Source organism: Serinus canaria, chromosome 1 (genome assembly GCF_022539315.1).
Source record: "Serinus canaria isolate serCan28SL12 chromosome 1, serCan2020, whole genome shotgun sequence".
Classification (NCBI taxonomy): Eukaryota; Metazoa; Chordata; class Aves; order Passeriformes; family Fringillidae; genus Serinus; species Serinus canaria.
The window spans coordinates 34,240,193-34,258,432 of NC_066313.1; the positions used below are offsets into that span (position 1 = coordinate 34,240,193).

The following is an 18,240-nucleotide window of genomic DNA, read 5'->3' on the forward strand; positions in this document are numbered from 1 at the left end:
CCCTACACCTAGAAAAAACACTCATGAGACCATATTTCACACAAAAAATACCAAGTAACTTTGGTCACATTTTAATAGATGGTTACTAAAGAAGTTAGCTTCTATGTATTAAACTGGCACTCACCTTTAAGCCATTTTTGTTTCCTCAGGTGAAGAGCAAAGACCAGTGCTGCTCTAACAAAGTACTGTGCTGCTGCTGCTGAGAAATGGTTAATTCCAGGTGTTGCAAACCCTCCTCTCAACCCTATGTTTTTACCTTGTATATTTGAAAGAAATAGAGTAACAGATTAACAGAAAGGATTTAAACAGGATTACTGGGGAGGTAGCAAATTTACTCAATGAATTGTTCTACATTCACATACTGTACTTCTGGACAACTTGCTTGATGCTGCTGTGATAATCTCAGCTTCACATGCAAGATTTTACTAGCTCTTCTGCCCTCTCATCCTTCTTTCCCACCAGTTTCTGCTGAAGTAAAAAGTTCTTGACAGGAAGCTCAAAACTCATAGACAGGTCACCAAAGAGTGGGGTGTTCTTTATTTAACTCTGAAATGATGAACAGTGAAGCACAGCAATAGAATCCAGAACCAGACCATTTAGTAACAGCCTGAAACATAGAATTGATTTTTTTTGTCATAAGCATTTGACATGCAGTTTTCACAGGACACTTAGAGCTTTAGAATTTTATTTTCATTGGCATAATTGCTCATTCACTACCCAATACACATTTATGTTCCAAATAGCAGCGACTCCCTGATTTCTGAGAAGTAAGGCACTACAGCGTCCCTTCAAAGCAGTTACAGACTATCATAGCAGACACTTCCCTCAGATCTGAAGGTCAAGATTGCCCATGGAAAAAAATGCAACTGGTAATTGAAGGCATATCCAACAATGAGTAACTAATCACCACTGCTGCCAAAACAGCTCTTCTGGGTGATCTACTGTCACACTTGAGAGGAAGCCTCCAGTGCACCTCCAGAGCAGATTTATTAATCTATAATATTAATAATTTAATAATCTTCATCTTCTCAACATATGGAAACTGCTCTGTTTTTGAAAAATTCTTTAAAGCTGTCTTTTCAAGCCAGGGAACAGATTTTAACCAGAATCTTCAAGCATCAGTGCATTCTCATGGCTCAGGACACTGAGACACTGGATGAAGACATTTACATTATAACTTTGGAATAGGAGTTGCAGCCACTGCAATGCTTTCAATTGCACATTCATCAGTGCCACGGCGGATTCTGAAGAAGCCATCTTCTCCCCATGAGGTGCCCCAGCTGTTCTTCACAATCCAGAATTTCTCACCACTTTCTGGGTCTTTACCATAGCCCACCAGTAAAACAGCATGATTGGTCAATTCAAAAGGATTTAAATCATCTTGTAACCCGGTGTGATGGTAGATCCCTTCTTTATACAGCATGAAATCATTATAAACCTCAAAGGCAACAGCCATTGGGCCATGCAGAACAAGCTCAAGTTTCATCAGGGCTTCATTGCAGCCTCCATAGAAACCACCAACATAGTGGTACTCAGACGTGTAGTAGTGGTAACAGCTGCGCTTGAAAAGGCACTGAGAGTCATGGCCTGTGTAAGGGAAGCAGTCCTCTTCCACCACACCAAAGTCTTGGACATACTTTCCACCAATGAGATATGGGAAGCCACCATCACAACCTGATTATAAAAAAAAACCAAAACAAAATAAACCAAAAAAAGTGCTTCTTCCATTGGAAATTCTCTTATTTGAGGTGGGAGACTCCCCCACTTCAATCTTTAATAATTCTTTCTGATACAGTATTGAACATACTTCACTGACTCAGATCATCCTAATATTACAGTTAGCTACAGTCAGCTTTCTGAAACACTCAGGGCAAAATTCACATCTCTGGGAGCTATATTTGGAACATTAACACTTGGACCTCTTCTCATCCTGACAATCCCTGTCAGAAAGGGCTGCTGACAATCCCCGTCAGAAAAAACAGCTAGTTACATGCTATATAAGGACCTGTCTTAAAAAGGATACAGTCCTCTGGAAAGCTTTAGTCATTGCTTTTGCTCATTTCCCTCTCCCTCTGAATATACCACTGGTAGAATATTTAATTCCATTCCTTCTAGGTAAGCAGCTCCATTTTGAATTCTACTCCTTAGATATTTCCCATCTCACAGGTAGATGTATGAAAACGTTTTATGAAAAAAGTAACTTGATGGGGAAGGGATGGAAATTTTCAAACTCCCTGCTCCTTCTCCAGCATTGCCATTAATTGAAAGGTGTCCATATACACCATCATCCTTACCCTGAGAATACTGGCTGCAAGACACAACCTGCTGGGGACTGAAGACTGGTTTCTGAGTGTTGTTTGTGAGGATACGTATCCTTGCCTCCAGCATGCCCATGGAGGAAAATGCGTAACAGCTGCCACATGAGCCTGAGAGGGGAGAAAAAGGAACCACAAGGAGCAGTCAGTAACATAAACAAGGCTAGTCACCTGCCATAGGTACATCTATTCCTAAAGTCCACTGAAAAAGAGTTAAACCCTACCAGACAGTGATTAGAACTTGAACACCAATCGAACAAAAACTTTAAATCTTCATTTAGCTTTCATGCATGCAATTCAAAACCCACTTCTAACAACTTCTCAGGGAACACTGAGCTTATTTTCAAGAATAAGAGGCAAAGTACTGCTTCAGTGTTTTTCAGCAGTAGCACTTAAGAGCTATCCAATTACCCTATTCCTTCAGAATGAACCTTCAGGGACCACATTAGCAGGGCTGAGAAGGCTCTATCTACCCTTTATGGAGCACATATGCTATGGGGCAATGAGCTATTTGAAGTGAATGCTGACAATATTGTTCTTATTTCAACCTACCAATGGATTTAGTCCCGTAATTTCCAGTTGAAAAAATATTCCACCTCTACAGCTACCTCTAAAATAACTGACTTTTAAGAGAATAGTGGTATAAATAGCATGTTTAATATAATGGATTCATCCTGCTCCCCTTGCTTCCCAAGGGCATGTAATTGTACACTGGCTTTTCAGAAACACCTTAATTTCCCTTCTGCTTCCTGGCAGATAGTTAAATCTCCTTACTTTTGCATCAAACTTTAGTATTCCTTCTAGCTTTAGGCCCTCTGCACTCTCTAGGACCTTCCTTTCACTCATTAAAAGCCTTTGGAAATGGAATGACAAGCTTCACAGGAAGAACGAATACTTGGATTAGGTCCCATTTTATCTACTGATTGTCATCAAGGTGCCTGATTTCCTTTTGTTTCCTGATGGTGGGAAAGTCAAATATTGCAGAGCTATGAAAATGTGGGAGCCTTGAGGAACAAAACAAAATACTTTCTCTTGAACTGTGTAGGTGTATAAAAGCAGAGCTATTACAACAGCAAGACTTTGTGAAATTGCACCTTCACTCAGCTAGATGCACCTCTGAAGAAAAGGGACAAAATCAGCCTGAACAGGAACACATTTTTCCCAGCAGGGCAAAGTGAAGCAGTGAAAGATGCCTCCCACTCACTGCACAGTCACAGCATCTGAGATGGGCCACACTGTAGAACACATTGTTGCATTATATGTGCAAAAACATGAAAAATACAATTCACTCAATCATTTCAGCCTGAAGTCTGCTGGACAGGCTGCTAAATTTCTTTCCTGTTACCACAGTGGTATTTATAAAGTCCACAGAATGACCTCTTTTGTAGGTTTTGTTTGTTTTGGTTTTTTTTAAGCCTTAAAGCTAAAATTCTAATTTGATGGAGCAGAATGCATGTTCCGCAGACATTTAACATACTCAGCATGGACCCTCAGATTACATAAAAAGTGTAGGAAGCTCTTTTATTGGAAACAACAGACTAGTTCTCATTTAGAGAAACTCTGAAGCAACACCACAGAGAAAGGGTAAGTCTGGAACTGAATGTTCAATTGTTTGGAAGATAAAAAGAGCCCTCAGGACATTCATAGTTCACACTAGGAGAAAGTACAGGACTCACACCTACAGAGGACGATATAATTTCCTGCTGCCATCTTCCAGTGCTTCCACATAGCTAGAAATACCATAAGCCTTCCTATGCTGCTTCTGCTACCAGGAGTACAGCTGGCAGAATTTGTTAGAATAACTAAGTCATAAATGAGGGATTGGTGATTTAAGTCATCCCTTTCCCACCTTGCTAATATTATGCTTCTTCCCCAAAAGCTGCCACCAGATAGCTACCAGTTAGATGCAAGTTTATGGTGACACAGGGAAGGGACACATTAACAGAGCTCACTCCTGGCCTCCATTATATGAACATATAATTTAGGCATCTCACACCACAGTGCTATAAACACTCCCTACAGAATCAACACATACCTGCATGGTACCCTTTTAAGTTCTTACCAGTTTTTTATATTTATCATTGTCTGCAATTTTCGTAGTGACTAATATCTCCTCTTGCAACTACCCAGTTAAGTAACATCTGGATTTATCAGGGTGATAAGATTTGGAGGCATTTTTATGGGTTTATTCATTAAAGCTGTATGATAATTTGCCATCAAGCAAAATCAGGAAAAACATTAATTGTACATCAGTGTGCAAAAAACCATGCTAAGATTGTTTGGACAAAACCTAACAGCTGTGTTTATGCAGGGTCCTGTGGTAATAGGACCCTGTGGTAATAGGCTTTCTCTCCAGCAAGTCAGCACTGTCTGGACAAGCCAGTACCACCACCTATTTTGGTACAGCATTGTTAGCCAGGACTCCACCCAGTTTCCACAGGTTATTTACAGTAAAGGTGCAACCTGTCAGCTGCAAGACACTAGGCAAAACCTTCTGGTTAGCAGCAAATTACAAACTACATCAAAGAAGCTCTAGAACTTTGAATTCAGAGGTTTTCATTTTTACCTTGATTCCGAACAGGACTGACATAATTGATACCATTCACATTTCTCCAGTCCCAGGATTCTGGCAAGCTTGAAACTTTCTTGAGTAACTCAGGTGTTAGAGGTGCAGGCTTTGGTCTAAAGAGGAGAAAATGCTTTTGAAAAACATATCACACTGTAGGCAAGGAAACAATTACGTAACACTCAGTTTTCATCTTTGGCTTCTACTAGTTGGACTTGCTTCACACTATGCAATTTAAAATAGTCTCCATCTAAACTGAGTGGGTGTCAATATGAAGAGATAGGCTTGAGCAGGATTCAAGACCTACTCAAATTGCTCCCTGAGGGAACTATATTATTAACTATCCACTGCTGAGGAATACATTCAGCACAGGTAGTTCAGTTGGCAAGCTGCAGTGTGAGCTTCAAAGAGCTCTGGGTGGCAAAATGCCTTTGCATAACAAAGGGAGGAGGGACCTGCAGCCCAGCCAGGCGACAGGACACTCAAAAAGGACCCCAGACCTTCCCACACTTAATACTGGGGGTACAAAATCCCAGGGGCTCCTTTGCTTGCGGCCCCTCCTCAGAGGAACACAGTACGAACAGCTGTTTTATTATTTAGTTATTGCACCAAGATAAAATTATTTAAAGCATCTGGACATCTGAGACTCAGCTATTGGAACCCTGGCATCAAGCAGGTAAAGAATGCTGGTGTGACTGTGAGTGTGGGCTGTGGCTGCAAAGGGGCTTTGGTCCCAGCTCAGGTGGTGTGTGTGTGACTGCCAGAGTGGCTCCTGGGGGGTCCAATGGGGGAGTTTCCTTAAAATCCATGAGCTGCTGAGGTCAAATACTTTTGCACCGATCTGAAGAGCTGAGGTAACTCTCAGAGATTATAGCAACACAGTTCTACAACAGTTATTTTACTACAATTACAAAGTATGTAGAATATCTGACTGCAGAAACAATCTTGCCTTGGCAGCATGCACTGACTGCAACTACAGTTTCACTTCAGGCACAGGCATGGCTTACACTGACAATTCACCAATTGTAGTCCCACCTGCCCTGGAGACTTCTCTGGGGAAAGTTTTTACTGTGACTTGAAGTATTGAATTTTACCTGTCCTCATCTACCACCTGCAGCCAAGTGATGCTCCTATCAGCAAAAAAAGAGCTTCCTGCATTCAACTTTTACATAACCTGATGCTCTTCCTCAGTGCCATTCACAAACACCAGACTCTGGAGTCTGTTTTGAAAGCCTGAGAGGGCCAAATACTGTCATGGTACTGCATAAGGGGAAGAGAGCTTCCAAATAGGTTACTGCATTTAAGATCATCTTCAAGGTGACTTTTATCTACACATCTGCATGATATTCCCATGTACATCAGCATTTTTATTCTACAGTAGGACCTTCTTCAACAAACATATGATTGCCGCAGTTTGGAAAAGTAGCATTCCTACTCACAGAAATACCAAGAGCTGAAAAAGTAAAACTATGAGGATGCTAAGACAGCTATAAAGAGGGGAATCTTTAAACTCTAGTTCTCAGATTTTGTAGAGCATGATGTACCCATCCCCATTACCACTCTCAGCTAAGTGATCTGCAAGACCCTGAAGGCATTCTCAGAGCTACTTTCATGCTTCTTCACTGAAACACTCTACTCCTGCTAGAGGACTCTTGTTGCAGGTGTGGCAAATTATCAAAGTAACCAGGGAATTCCCTCAGAAATCGTTGATATTCATGTTTAGGAGCAGAGAGCAGTTCACAGCTTTTTTACTGCAATTACGGACTAGCAGAACCAAGATGAAGCACAAGCAGAAACTCCTGACTGTGGCAAGCAGCTGATGAGCAGACAGGATAATGAAATGATAACTGAGACTGCACTGAGATGATAACTGCTTCCCTGCATATATGAGTTCAGAAGCGAGTTACTGAGCAAGACTAAAAGGTAGGTGACTCTATTTGTCCCAACTGCTTGAGACAACAGATGCTCAGAATAATCATTCAAATGAAAAATATGTTTGCACCCCACGAACATGAACTGGAGGCCTTGAAACTTGATTAAACATCTGAACTAAGCACAGCTAAAAGCCAGGAGAAATACAAACAGACTCTTGGAAGCAGTGGGATTTGTTGCAGAACAAAGTGCCTTATTACCTCGAAGCTCTGGAAGAGAGACCCCCAGCTCTTTTAGTTAGTTCTTCCAGGGCAAAATTCTCATACTCCTCGTATCTTGTCGCTCTCCATGACTTCTGGTGAGCATTGATAGCATTTACAAAGTCGACGTTGTGAACGTAACGTCTGTGGGAGAGTCTGCAAACAAAAGGAACCAACCAAGTAAAACAGTAAGAAAAGGACTGAGATTGAAACTAAAGGTGCTCTCTAAGCACCTTTGTAACTCTGGAATGGTCTTCTGGTAGGTACTGATAAAGAAACATGGAATTACTGGATCAAAGCAAGGTTTCTAAAACTTAAAACAGACTAGATATAACCATCTTCCTTAGACACACCAGATTTAAAACAGGGCTTCATCGCAGACTAAAGAGACTGTGATGCAGCAGACAAACCCTCCTCTGTTATTCTGCATTCAGGTTTATTTCCAACCTTATCACTGCCATTAACTTTGTCCCCAGTACTAGAATTGTTTCTTATGATTTTAGCTAAACCTCAAGCACTGTTATGAGACATTTTATTCCAGTAAAAGGTCACTTATCTGTTGCTTACCTTCCCCCAGGCTTCTGGAGAGGTAGCTCGTTGATGTGAACATCGGATGGAGATGAAGAAATCTTGTGTCCTATGAAACAAGCCCAGTTGCGGCCAAGTACATCATGTACCCATCCTGGCAGGGTCTCATTGCAATAGCTGGTTACATTCTGGCCTTCCTTTTTGTACTGGAATGTGAAGAAGTTATGCTTGTGTTGAGCAGATGCATTTGTTAGCATAGCCGTAGTTCCCCACCCACTCACAGCTGCTTCTTCCTGCCTGTGTTGCACAGGAAGTGGCCAAGCACACTCCAGAGGTTAAGAAGATGAGAGAAACTGCTATTTACCAAATAGCTGTAAAAGACAATTGGGTTGTGACTTGCACTTTTAGCAACAAAGTATGCATTCATATCACTATCAACTAACCTGTGCTAATCATTTCAGTCCAACAGCTACTTTCTCAGCAAGGTGTAAGACGTCTTAGTACTCAACCTTCTCCTCAAGGCCTTGAGATTTATTATGCCAAATATGTGACCAGTCAAGCTAACTCTGGATTACCACAGAAGCTGGAAAAACTAAGACTCAAGCAGAGGGAAAATGGCAAGTTTGTCATCCAGTAACCTCACAGGAAGACATGCACTATTTCTGTTTTAAAATTTAGGTACTATTTATGCACTGTTATTGTTCCATAAGTCAAAACCAAACATGAAACTTCCAGCCACTTTTTTATGGTTGAGCTGTGATGGCAAAGCATCATGAAACAATTTCACAGGAACTATCAAAATGAGACAGTGAGAAATGATGATCCCTTGAGAACAGCTCATTTAAAGATTGCAGTAGAGACTGCCACTAAAGCCTCAAGTCCTGAGTCCTAATACTTCCTTATTCAGCCACACAAGTCTTCATTTTACCACTGAAGAGCAGTAACCCAATATATTCAGCAAAATGTGTCTTCATGCAACAGGTACCACTAATACTTTGCCTAGCTACATAAACTTTCTGGATTAGTAATTCTCTGACAGCAGAATGTCTCACTGTGGGGAGGTGTGTGGCTTTTTACTCATCTCTTAAGGTTAGTGTTTTGTGTAAGGTTGTAGTGTTTTGTGTTACACTACAAAGGCCCCTGAAAACCTGATGCAACAAAGGCTTTAACTTTACTCTTGTATTCACACACACACAAAAAAAAAAAAAAAAACCAACAAAAAAAAGTTTTCCTAGTCCAAAAAAACTTCATTAAATCTCATCCTATTTGAAATGCACATGTACATTCCTAGTGGGATTCTGTAACTATGTTTCAATAAAATGTTTGCTCAGCTTTACTGAAGAAGGTGGTGGCGTACAATGATGGAAATGCCCCAAGATGGAAAAGAATAATTAAAGAGACTGAGAGGTTTGTGTCTATGTTGAGGCTTTTTGAGAAATCTGAAGGAGAACTTACAGTGAAATAATTAGGTTTATCGATCAGCAGAATAAAATTAAAGGTTAATCCTCTGACTGTTTTGGAACAATGGGAATTTGCTTTGTTCCCAGTCTGGAGGATGCAGTGGCAACATAGCTACAACCAGCAAGTGTGTTTGCTGCCAGGAGCAGGGTGGGGGCACTAGAAGGCTGAGCTTGTTCTGTTCTTCCTGTCTTACTGTGCAAGATTGTTCAGTGTGGGAAATAACTACACTTGGCCAAATACCAAGGTCCAGAGAGGACTTTTGAGACACACACTCTTCACAACAGCAGAATTAGAAATCCAGACACTTCCAAAAGTAACAGGAAGTGACTTTACATCTAAGTTACTGTAAGATCACTTTTCTGGCTCTACATGACCGTAGAAATTAATACCTGGGTTTTTTTTCCTAAAAGCTGCCCCAGATTAAAACAGTACAGCTATTCTCAATAAGCATAGGCCTTAAATCCAAAAAACTGAAGATTATCAGAGGAACAGGCCTGCTTCCTGCAACAATGCTGCCTTGCAAAATGATATTCTGAATTAAAACAAGTAACAAAGATTTGGGGCTTATCTTAATGGAAAAAAAAAGGCAATGAGTTATCTGCTAACTAGCAAATTAAAACAACAAAAACAACAAGAAAAAAGGTGTTTTTCTCCTAGAAATTCCTCTCCCCTTACAGAGACAAAATTCTCTGTGTCTTTTTTTAAAGACACAGAGAGATAACCACAACAGCATTCACATCATTTATGCAACTTATCTTTCAGAAAAGTGAATGCAGTGAATTTCTTGCACTCTTCTTTCAGTTCACGTGTATCAACAAAATTTAGAAAGTAGGTGAAAAGACAGCCAGTAGCTATCTTCAACATAAACAAGACATAAAAGCCAATTTCAGACAGTCTGTGTAGAAGCCTAAAATTAAGCAATTCTAGTCCTCTGTAGGTACATTTTTGTAGAGTGCCAGACTAAGCTACTACTGAAATGACTTTGAAAAGTGGACATGGATACTTTGAGACCATTACACATGAAAGACATTTGGATAAAAGGAATTTCAACTCCAAACAACAATGTATCTAGGAAATGAAAATATACTTACATAAGGTCACAATTGCTTCCCCCCCACCTCTCGACTTTTAATCAAGAACCACTGATGTAGACAAGTTGCAGCAAGCCTTTAAAAAAACCTCATCTGTGCCATAACAATGAGACCACTGAGTACCAGAATGTACACCATAAAATCATTGCTAAAACAACTTTGCTAAGAAATGCAGCATTTCTTATTTCTACTAGTGAAGGACTGGCAGCTGGGATCTAGGAAATTTGACTGTACCAGTTTTAGAGGACTGATTACGAGTACACCTGCACAACTAACAGCAAGTGATATGGCAGGGATATGGCACCATTGCACAAGCAACACCTGACTCAGGTGGATGTGAATTACAATGACAGACTCGGCAGAAGGTGCCAGCACAGTACCCAAAATATCCACAGAGCCCACTCCAGAACAGCATCCTTCATGCAGGTTAACAGCCATACAGCTGTGATCACCAGCAACTGCTGGACAACTGCTCTCACACATTTCTCTGCAGACTTTAAAGATGGTTTTCAGTTTTGAGTCAAGATGACTGCAGCTGTGTCATGTGGTAATGTCATAAGCCGATGAAATCTGCAGCATTAACTCCATCCAGAGACCTGACCAATCTAGGAGAACTCCTTTAGAAAGGCACCAAAACTATAGTCATAGTTCATAGTCTGAGCTTTGAAAAATTTAATTCTATTTCAAATACATATTTTTCTCACTCCTGACAACTCATGTGGTTTTGCCTAATGCCAAAATTTAGCCAAGCCACGCCAGCATTAACCTTCATGTAGCTAAACTTCAAAGCTTGCTGTTAGGTAACTGAACCCAGGTAAGCTTTTCAGTGAAGTATGCTTTTAATAACGCCTTTCCTGTGTCGGTCATCGTGACAATCTAATTGTATGTTCAATTCTAGTCCTAGTAAAAATCATAATTGTTTAAAGCTTTTTCAAAATCTTTAATCTCCCTAAGAGGAAAAGCAAGAAAGGATGGAGACCTTATTAGTCACAGCATTTTAATGAGAATTCAGCAGTGCCACATAGAGAGGCAGCCATCCCATCCTCTTTGAAACCTATTGTCCTCAATTTAAGCAATGCCTAGGCAATAAGCCAACTTGAGTTCCAGGAGGCAGGGCTACCATACACATTAAACCTTCTGGAGAGACTTATCTCTCAAGTTTACAAGTGTGGCTATGCATTTTACTATGGGAAGCACACATTGAACGAGAACAGAGCTGCAGACTTGCAGCTGCCCTACTACACAAAAATACAGTAGATGATATTACCAGAAAAAACTACTGCATCTTGCTCCACAATACAAAATGCAAGCAAATACCTACTCCAGGTGGATTTTCTTTACTTTCTGGAAACATTCTGCAATTCTGAGTTTTGTGCTTTTAGATTTACAGTTTAGGAAAGCAGCAGTTGCTCACTGCCAGTTAAGCAAGCCCAAATTAGACAGGTTAAAATCTGACTTTCAATTGATTTGCAGGATGATTAAACAGCATTAGCTGTTCTACTTCTAGTGACATGAAATAAAATGCATCCAGGTCTGGGTTTTTTTTCCATATCCTGAAAATCTAAACATTAACTGCTGTCACTGTTCTAGCTTGTTTCTGTTTGTTTCAGAACTGCAGTCCTTGATTTTAACCAAATTTGGGAGCACTGGGGAAGAGAGAAAAAGATATGACAAAGATGTCACCAAGTCTGGAAAAGATTAGTAACTTGAGTGGTGAAATATTCTAAAATCTCTTTTTTTTTTTTTTTTTGTTTTGCTAAAGTAGTTGTAATGCTTCAATATGAAAAAAAAAAAAAAAAGCCAGACTTATGGTATTTGCTAAAGAGCATCTCAGGAGTCTGAAGTAGAACCACTTCACTTAAGGGACAAACAGTGAGAAACTTATGAGAGTGTTTCGTGTCAAAAGTAGTAGCCTTAACAATAAATAAATACCTCAAAGACATCAAGTAATTGAAACAAGTGGGCCTCAACTTTCCCTTCAGCCTCCCTCTAGCTTTTCATGTTATGCTGTTCCTATTTCTTTTGCCATCCCTTGGGGATAAAAAAAAAAAAAGAAAGAAATCGCTAAAGCTTTATATATTGCATAACCCTAAGAAATCCTTGTATCATCCAGCAGAAGCACATGATCAAGCTTCTGCCAAGAGCAAGTACACTAACTTCACATCCAAGTTCAGTACAGGGAATGTACTTTCCAAAGCACACATTAAACAATTTATTTTGTGCTAGAAGCAGAATGTAAGAATGCAGTAGGATGCTGCATTTAATTTGGCAAACTTTAAATGTATGTATAACAATAGACAGAAAAAAACACTGTTAAAGCATCTTTATTTCAGACACTAAAGTAAACTGAGGAAAAAATAGGATTGATAAGCTCACCCAAATCCATTCCTCTGATCTATAAAGTCCTTTCCCCACAGGCCTCAAGTGAAAGAAGAAATATCGTGTAAAGGCTATGAGACCCTACAGAAGTTTCTGTGGGTGTCTGTTTAGTAAGCCACAAGAACAAAAAGCTATTAAAAACTCATTGAAACATGCACAGCCAAACAGGCTGTGTCTGTATCTACACAGTGCAGTAGCTCTGATAAAGTCACCACTTAGACAAGCCCACAGCATTCCTGTCAGTAATTAACAGCTTAATTCTTTAACACTAGGAAAAATACACTGGAGGTTCAATTAGCAGAAGTGGCACTTCTATGCCTGCAACTCACAAAGTACTGTATTGGCTTGAACACTGCTGCTCATTGTACCTGGTAAATCCTCCCTCTGCTCAATCTCAGACTTGTTGTATTTCTATTTCATATGTAATGCAACATTTACTGGATTAAAAGTAAACAGATATACACAGTTAAATATGTCACAAGGTCAAACAATTTGTAAGGAACCACTTCTTCCCTCTAAGTGCCCACTAACAGTTGTGAAATGGGGAGTTTTTGCAGATAGACACATTGCATGTTGTTGCCTAATAACAGCAAGTAGCTGTCTGCAGCAAAAAATGCATTTAGTAAGTGCTGTGGTATTTCCTCAAGATTCTCAGCATCTGACTTGCATCTTGGTAATCTGTTGCTCTTTTTATAGCAGCAAATTATTAGAGAGGGTAACTGGCCTGAGCTCTAATCCTCCCTATCGTGGTTAAGGAAAGAAGTCTTTAATTTAAATATGTCTTGCTCATGAATCCCCCATTACTGAGTAATGACCCAAACAAGCTTGCTATTTCTTAACACTGAATCCAACTTCAAAACTAAGAACTAATCCATCAGCTTACAAAGGGCTGAGACACATTTAATGACCACAAAATGCAAGCTATTGTGTATGCTACAGTTCAGGTGTGTATTTGTCTTACTTTGTTTTGAGCAACAAGATGAATCAGATGACCACTTGAAGCTCCTTTCAGCTCAAACTATTCTGCAACAGTTTTGGTATGTTGTTTTAAGAGTACTTTGCAAATCAATGTAATTCATGACATCAGTGCTTATGAGTCACTTGACTTAGCGCTCATCTTCTGGAGATGTATTTCACAAGGTGTGGAGAGCAGCAGCCTTCAATGACTCTCAGCTGTCTTCAAGTTGGCAACTAACAGATCCATTTATATCCCAGAGCAGGCCACACTGTTTCTATGATTAAATTCCTCACACTCAGGAATTTGTTAGATAATCAGCAACTCTTTTACTGCCTAGCATATTGGCTTGTAAAGCAACTCTGTATTTCAGTGTAAAATATCAGCCCAAAGTCTGCTAGTTCAACTATATTCTTCTCAGATGAGTCCAACAATGACTGCTAAATTCTCCCTGCCAGAGATGACACTGAAAAACCAAGTTCATGGACAAGACTATAGCATACAGTGCTCTGCTGTCCTCACAGAGGCAGCAACTCCTGCCACTTTTGAGGCAGGTCCTCCCACTGCAGGTGAGCTCATAGAGGTGTCCCTGCCTGAGAAGTTTCAGAGTAATTCTGCTCAGTTAGATTACCCTTCAGTAGATGTGCATTCTTTGCTGTATCACCTGCCAAACCTATGAGGAATGAACATCACAGCAATATAATTTCACTATTTTATACAGATGAGAATGTCAAATCAGGTGTTTCCCTCTCATACTTTGCTTCTGCTCAAGTACAAGACCCTGTCTTGTTTAAAAGATTGAATTCTTATTTCAAAAATTTCCAGTTATAAGAGTGCACTAGGTCTTGACAGTTCATTTCATTTATAGTAGCTCATACAATGCCACATTTCAGATTTGTGAAGAAAACGGTGTTGTTAATGCAGGGATGTTTTAGTTTAGCTGAGCAGTGCTAACACAGCACCAAGGCCTCATCTGCTCTTCAGACAGCTCTGACAGCAGGTAGACTGGGGGTGCAAAAAAGAAATTGGGAGGGAACACAGCTGGAAAGCTGACCCCAACTGACCAAAGAGATATTTCATGCCAAAAAGTATCATGCATAGAAACAAAAGCTGGGGAAAGGAGAAAAGAGGGACATTCAGAATCATATCATCTGCCTTCCTATGTCACAGTTGTGCATGATGAAGCCCTGCTTTCCTGGAAATTGCTGAACACCTGCTCATTATGGTGGCAAGTCATCCTGCTGGCAAGTAGTGAATGAATTCCTCATTTTGTTTCGCTTGCATACACACACAGCTTTTGCTTTACCTGTTAAAGGACCTTGATCTCAGCCTACTAGTTTTTGCACTTCTATCCTTCCAATCCACTCCCCCAATGCACTGATGGCTGAGTGGTGCTTTGGTCTTTACTGGGGTTAACCTACAACAATGAGCATGTAAATAACTTTGCCAGTAGTTGTGCTAAGTCGTCTATACAGTCCTTTTCCTTACATGAGCTCAAAATAGCATGGATGGAAGCTGCAAGGAGGTTGCAGTTAAACTGGAGCCTTCTACATAATTTCTATTCAGTAAGGATTCCAGTTCTCCTGAAAGAGCGGATCACTTGCTTTTGTTAACACCTGAAAACACTGACTTTAAAATACTTGCTCTAAAATAAACCATCTACCATGGCTCCCAGAAAGACAATTTAGAGCGAAAGTTATTTCTTCACCCTCCTTAGTACTAGCCAAAATTCAGAGATTTTTTGCTTGGACAGGGCCTGGATGTTTACTATTGACTCACAAGACCATGCTTCCTGAAACAACCAAAACCACATTCATTGTACCTGCCCAGGGCTGCACTTGCCAGCTGAGAAGCCCTGCTGCACAAAGCATCTGTCTTTCAGGTAGTAAAGCCATCCTGCAGAGATTACTTCAAACCACCCCTCAGATTCATCCTGCCACTCACCAGGATAGCAGCAGAGTGCTCCTAACAAGTATTTTCTCCTGTCTAATCCCTACCTACCATCACGGTTTTCAGCTTGACCTGAAGGTATTAACGGGGACTGAAGAGAACAGTATTACTCCAAAGAAGTAATTACAGGCAGAAGAAAGGTTCCTTAGATATTAGAGTAGTATTCTGAAATAAAATTTATAGATCCCAGAAATCCTCCATCAAGGAGGATAGATGGCTCTAAAGTGTCCATGCATTTGATAACATCTGTAAGGAAAGATAAAAGCAATGGTATTTGCTATTTGACTTGGGTCCACAGAGCCAAAAAAAGAAAAAGAAAAAAAAAATAAAAGAAATTCCAGGCTACCAGGAAAGTTAGTTTCATGAAGGCCTTCAATTACTTTAAGCATGCCTAGAAGGGAAAGTAGCAGCATCTGTATTTTTTCAGAGAATGGCCAGTGTGGAATACCTCTTCCCTCTCTCTGCTCCCTACCCAATCGCTGATTGCTGTTTCCTTATGTTCAAAAATGAAAAGAAGAAATCCTTTCTCTGTTAATCCAGGCAAACCTTAGAGCCAAAGATAATCAAGTATCCCAACTGACACCCAGTGTGGAACCCAGGGACTAAAGAGAAGTCTAAATCCAGGCCATTTTGGCAATAGCCAGTGCTGTAAAACACACCAGGTTAACTCACCTTAAAAAACGCAAACCACTTGTAGTCATTTATCACAATTTCAAAGCCTTGATTGTAAATCAAAGTGAAGAAACCATAGTTGCCCAGACTATCCTGAGCCACATCTAGCTTCTGAAGATTGACAACCACCTTTTTCTCCACAGGCCCTAAAAGAAAGAAACATTAGGGCATGATTACTGTATGGAAGAGAAAAATAATACAAAAAATGTATAAAGGATGCAACATTTATTCCTGAAGATGCTACAGTACGTTGAATACACTCTACTGCAAAAGGGCATTGAGATATTTCAGGACCTCCACTTACTTGTCAGTGGGTCTACATGCTCATTTTTTCCACTGCTACCCAGTATCTGCACATTTTATTAGCAGCAGCACCAAGCAGCTGTGACTGGGAAACTCCAGCTTATTGAAACACAACTTGCTGCAGAGCTGCAAAGGTGTTGGATGCTGTGTCACTTAGGCACTGTGTCTGTAATGACAACTCTTCCGCTACAACATCTGGGATGAGGCATCACCCATCCTACACACTCCTTCACACCAGTGCTCCAACCCTACCACCCCTCACCTCCACTGCTAGTACTGAATCTGATCAAAAAGCAGATGACACAGAAAAATGCAAAGCATCTACTATTTTTAAAATGACACTGACATAGAATCATTAAATAGTAACTCCCCACTACTATTATCCTCTCGAAGGAAGTGGCATTTCCATCTTTTTGGATGCTGTTAGGCTTCCCTGACAGCCTCTCAGGGGGTGCCCAGATGTCACCAGCATTGCCACCCTCTCCTGCTGGGAGCAGCCAGGGCCCGGGCGGGCAGAGCCTCGCAGGAAGGCACCGTGAGAGAGGGGCAGGTAGCCGGCATGAGCCAGGGGCCCGCGGAGAGGCCTAGTCAAGTCCTCATCGGAACAAGCAGAAGAGAAAAAAACCGCACAGTAAAGCGGAACTGCAGCAGCGCAGAAAGCCGCCTCCCCGCCGCCCATGCCGGCTCCGGGGGCTCCGGGCACGGAGCGGCCGCTCCCCCCGCCCGCTCCCGGGAACACCGCGGGGCGGGAGCTGCCCGGGGCCCGCCGCGCTCTCACCCGCCTGCGAGCAGTTGCCGTGGCGGCCGCCGGCCCGCCAGACGCGGAGCTCCCAGGCGCCCAGCAGGTCGGCGAAGGAGCAGTTCGCCGGCGTGTCGCCCAGCACGGCCGCGGGCAGCGCCGCCAGCAGCGCCAGCGCCAAGCCCCGCAGCGCCCAGCCCGCCATAGCCCCACACTCCCCACCGCCACCGCCGCCGCCGCCGCGCCGCTCAAATGCGCCCGGCCGCCGCCGCCTCCCCGCCCCCGGACCCGCCCCGGCCGGGCCTCCTCCCCGCAGGGTGTCCTTCGCGAAGGTCGTCCTCTTCTGCAGAGCGCATACACCTCCCCATATGGCATCCTCCCCCACAAAGGGCATCCCCTTCCCCAAAACCCATCTACCTCCCCAGAGGGCATCCCCCTGCCCAGCCCCCCTGCCCAGCCCCATGCCTCGGCGAGTCCCCAACATGGCTTGTTCCCGGTGTCACTGCAAGCCTATGTCTTGCTGCCCTGGAGGACTGGGCCACTTGTTCGCCATGGTTTAGCAGCACAAAGTGACTCAGAGTTTCCGCAGCAGCTGCGTGTCACAGGCGGGAAACCATGGGGCACAAACCCTGCTAGGGGTGCAACCCCAAAACCCTGCGCCACCTGTGAGACCCTTGCACACATGAGCAGTTGGCAAAAAGCACAGAAAACCCATCCGGAAAGTAGAAGCTATGGTGACCTGCAAAATCTTCCTTGTCCAAGAAGCAGAGTGTTTGCAGGGCACAGGTGCTGTTGGGGACAGAGATGTCTCCAGCGAACTAGGAGGCCCTGGGTGCATGGCTTGGATGTGCAGGGAAGTGGCTCTTTTTCCTCTGTCTCTCCAAAAGTAAAATGTGTCCGCTTTCACATTGCCAAAGATATATGTGCAATCAAGAAGGCCAAAAGACTTGCTAATGAGTAAATATACCCTCATTTAAAAAAGAGTTATATGAAAAATAACCCCTTTCTGGGGAACAATAAATGCATATAGCATGAAAATTTTGGCTATGAAAATGATGCACTAGCTTGGCTATGGATATAAATTTAAAATACATGTTGTAAAACTGGTATAAATCTACACGTAGATGCTCATCACAGATTTCAAAAGTG

The 18,240-nt window shown here is 41.9% G+C and overlaps 1 protein-coding gene across 1 annotated transcript; it reads right to left on the reverse strand.

Annotated features, from left to right (window-relative positions):
* Positions 1 to 508: 508 nt before the first annotated feature.
* Positions 509 to 17,306, reverse strand: CTSC (cathepsin C). Its single transcript, XM_050975982.1, has 7 exons — positions 17,131 to 17,306; positions 16,050 to 16,195; positions 7,581 to 7,747; positions 7,014 to 7,169; positions 4,882 to 4,997; positions 2,295 to 2,426; positions 509 to 1,674 (listed from the first exon to the last, which is right to left on the reverse strand). The coding sequence occupies exons 1-7, from the start codon at positions 17,294 to 17,296 to the stop codon at positions 1,172 to 1,174; spliced, it is 1,386 nt and encodes a 461-aa protein (XP_050831939.1). The 5' UTR covers positions 17,297 to 17,306; the 3' UTR covers positions 509 to 1,171.
* Positions 17,307 to 18,240: the final 934 nt, after the last annotated feature.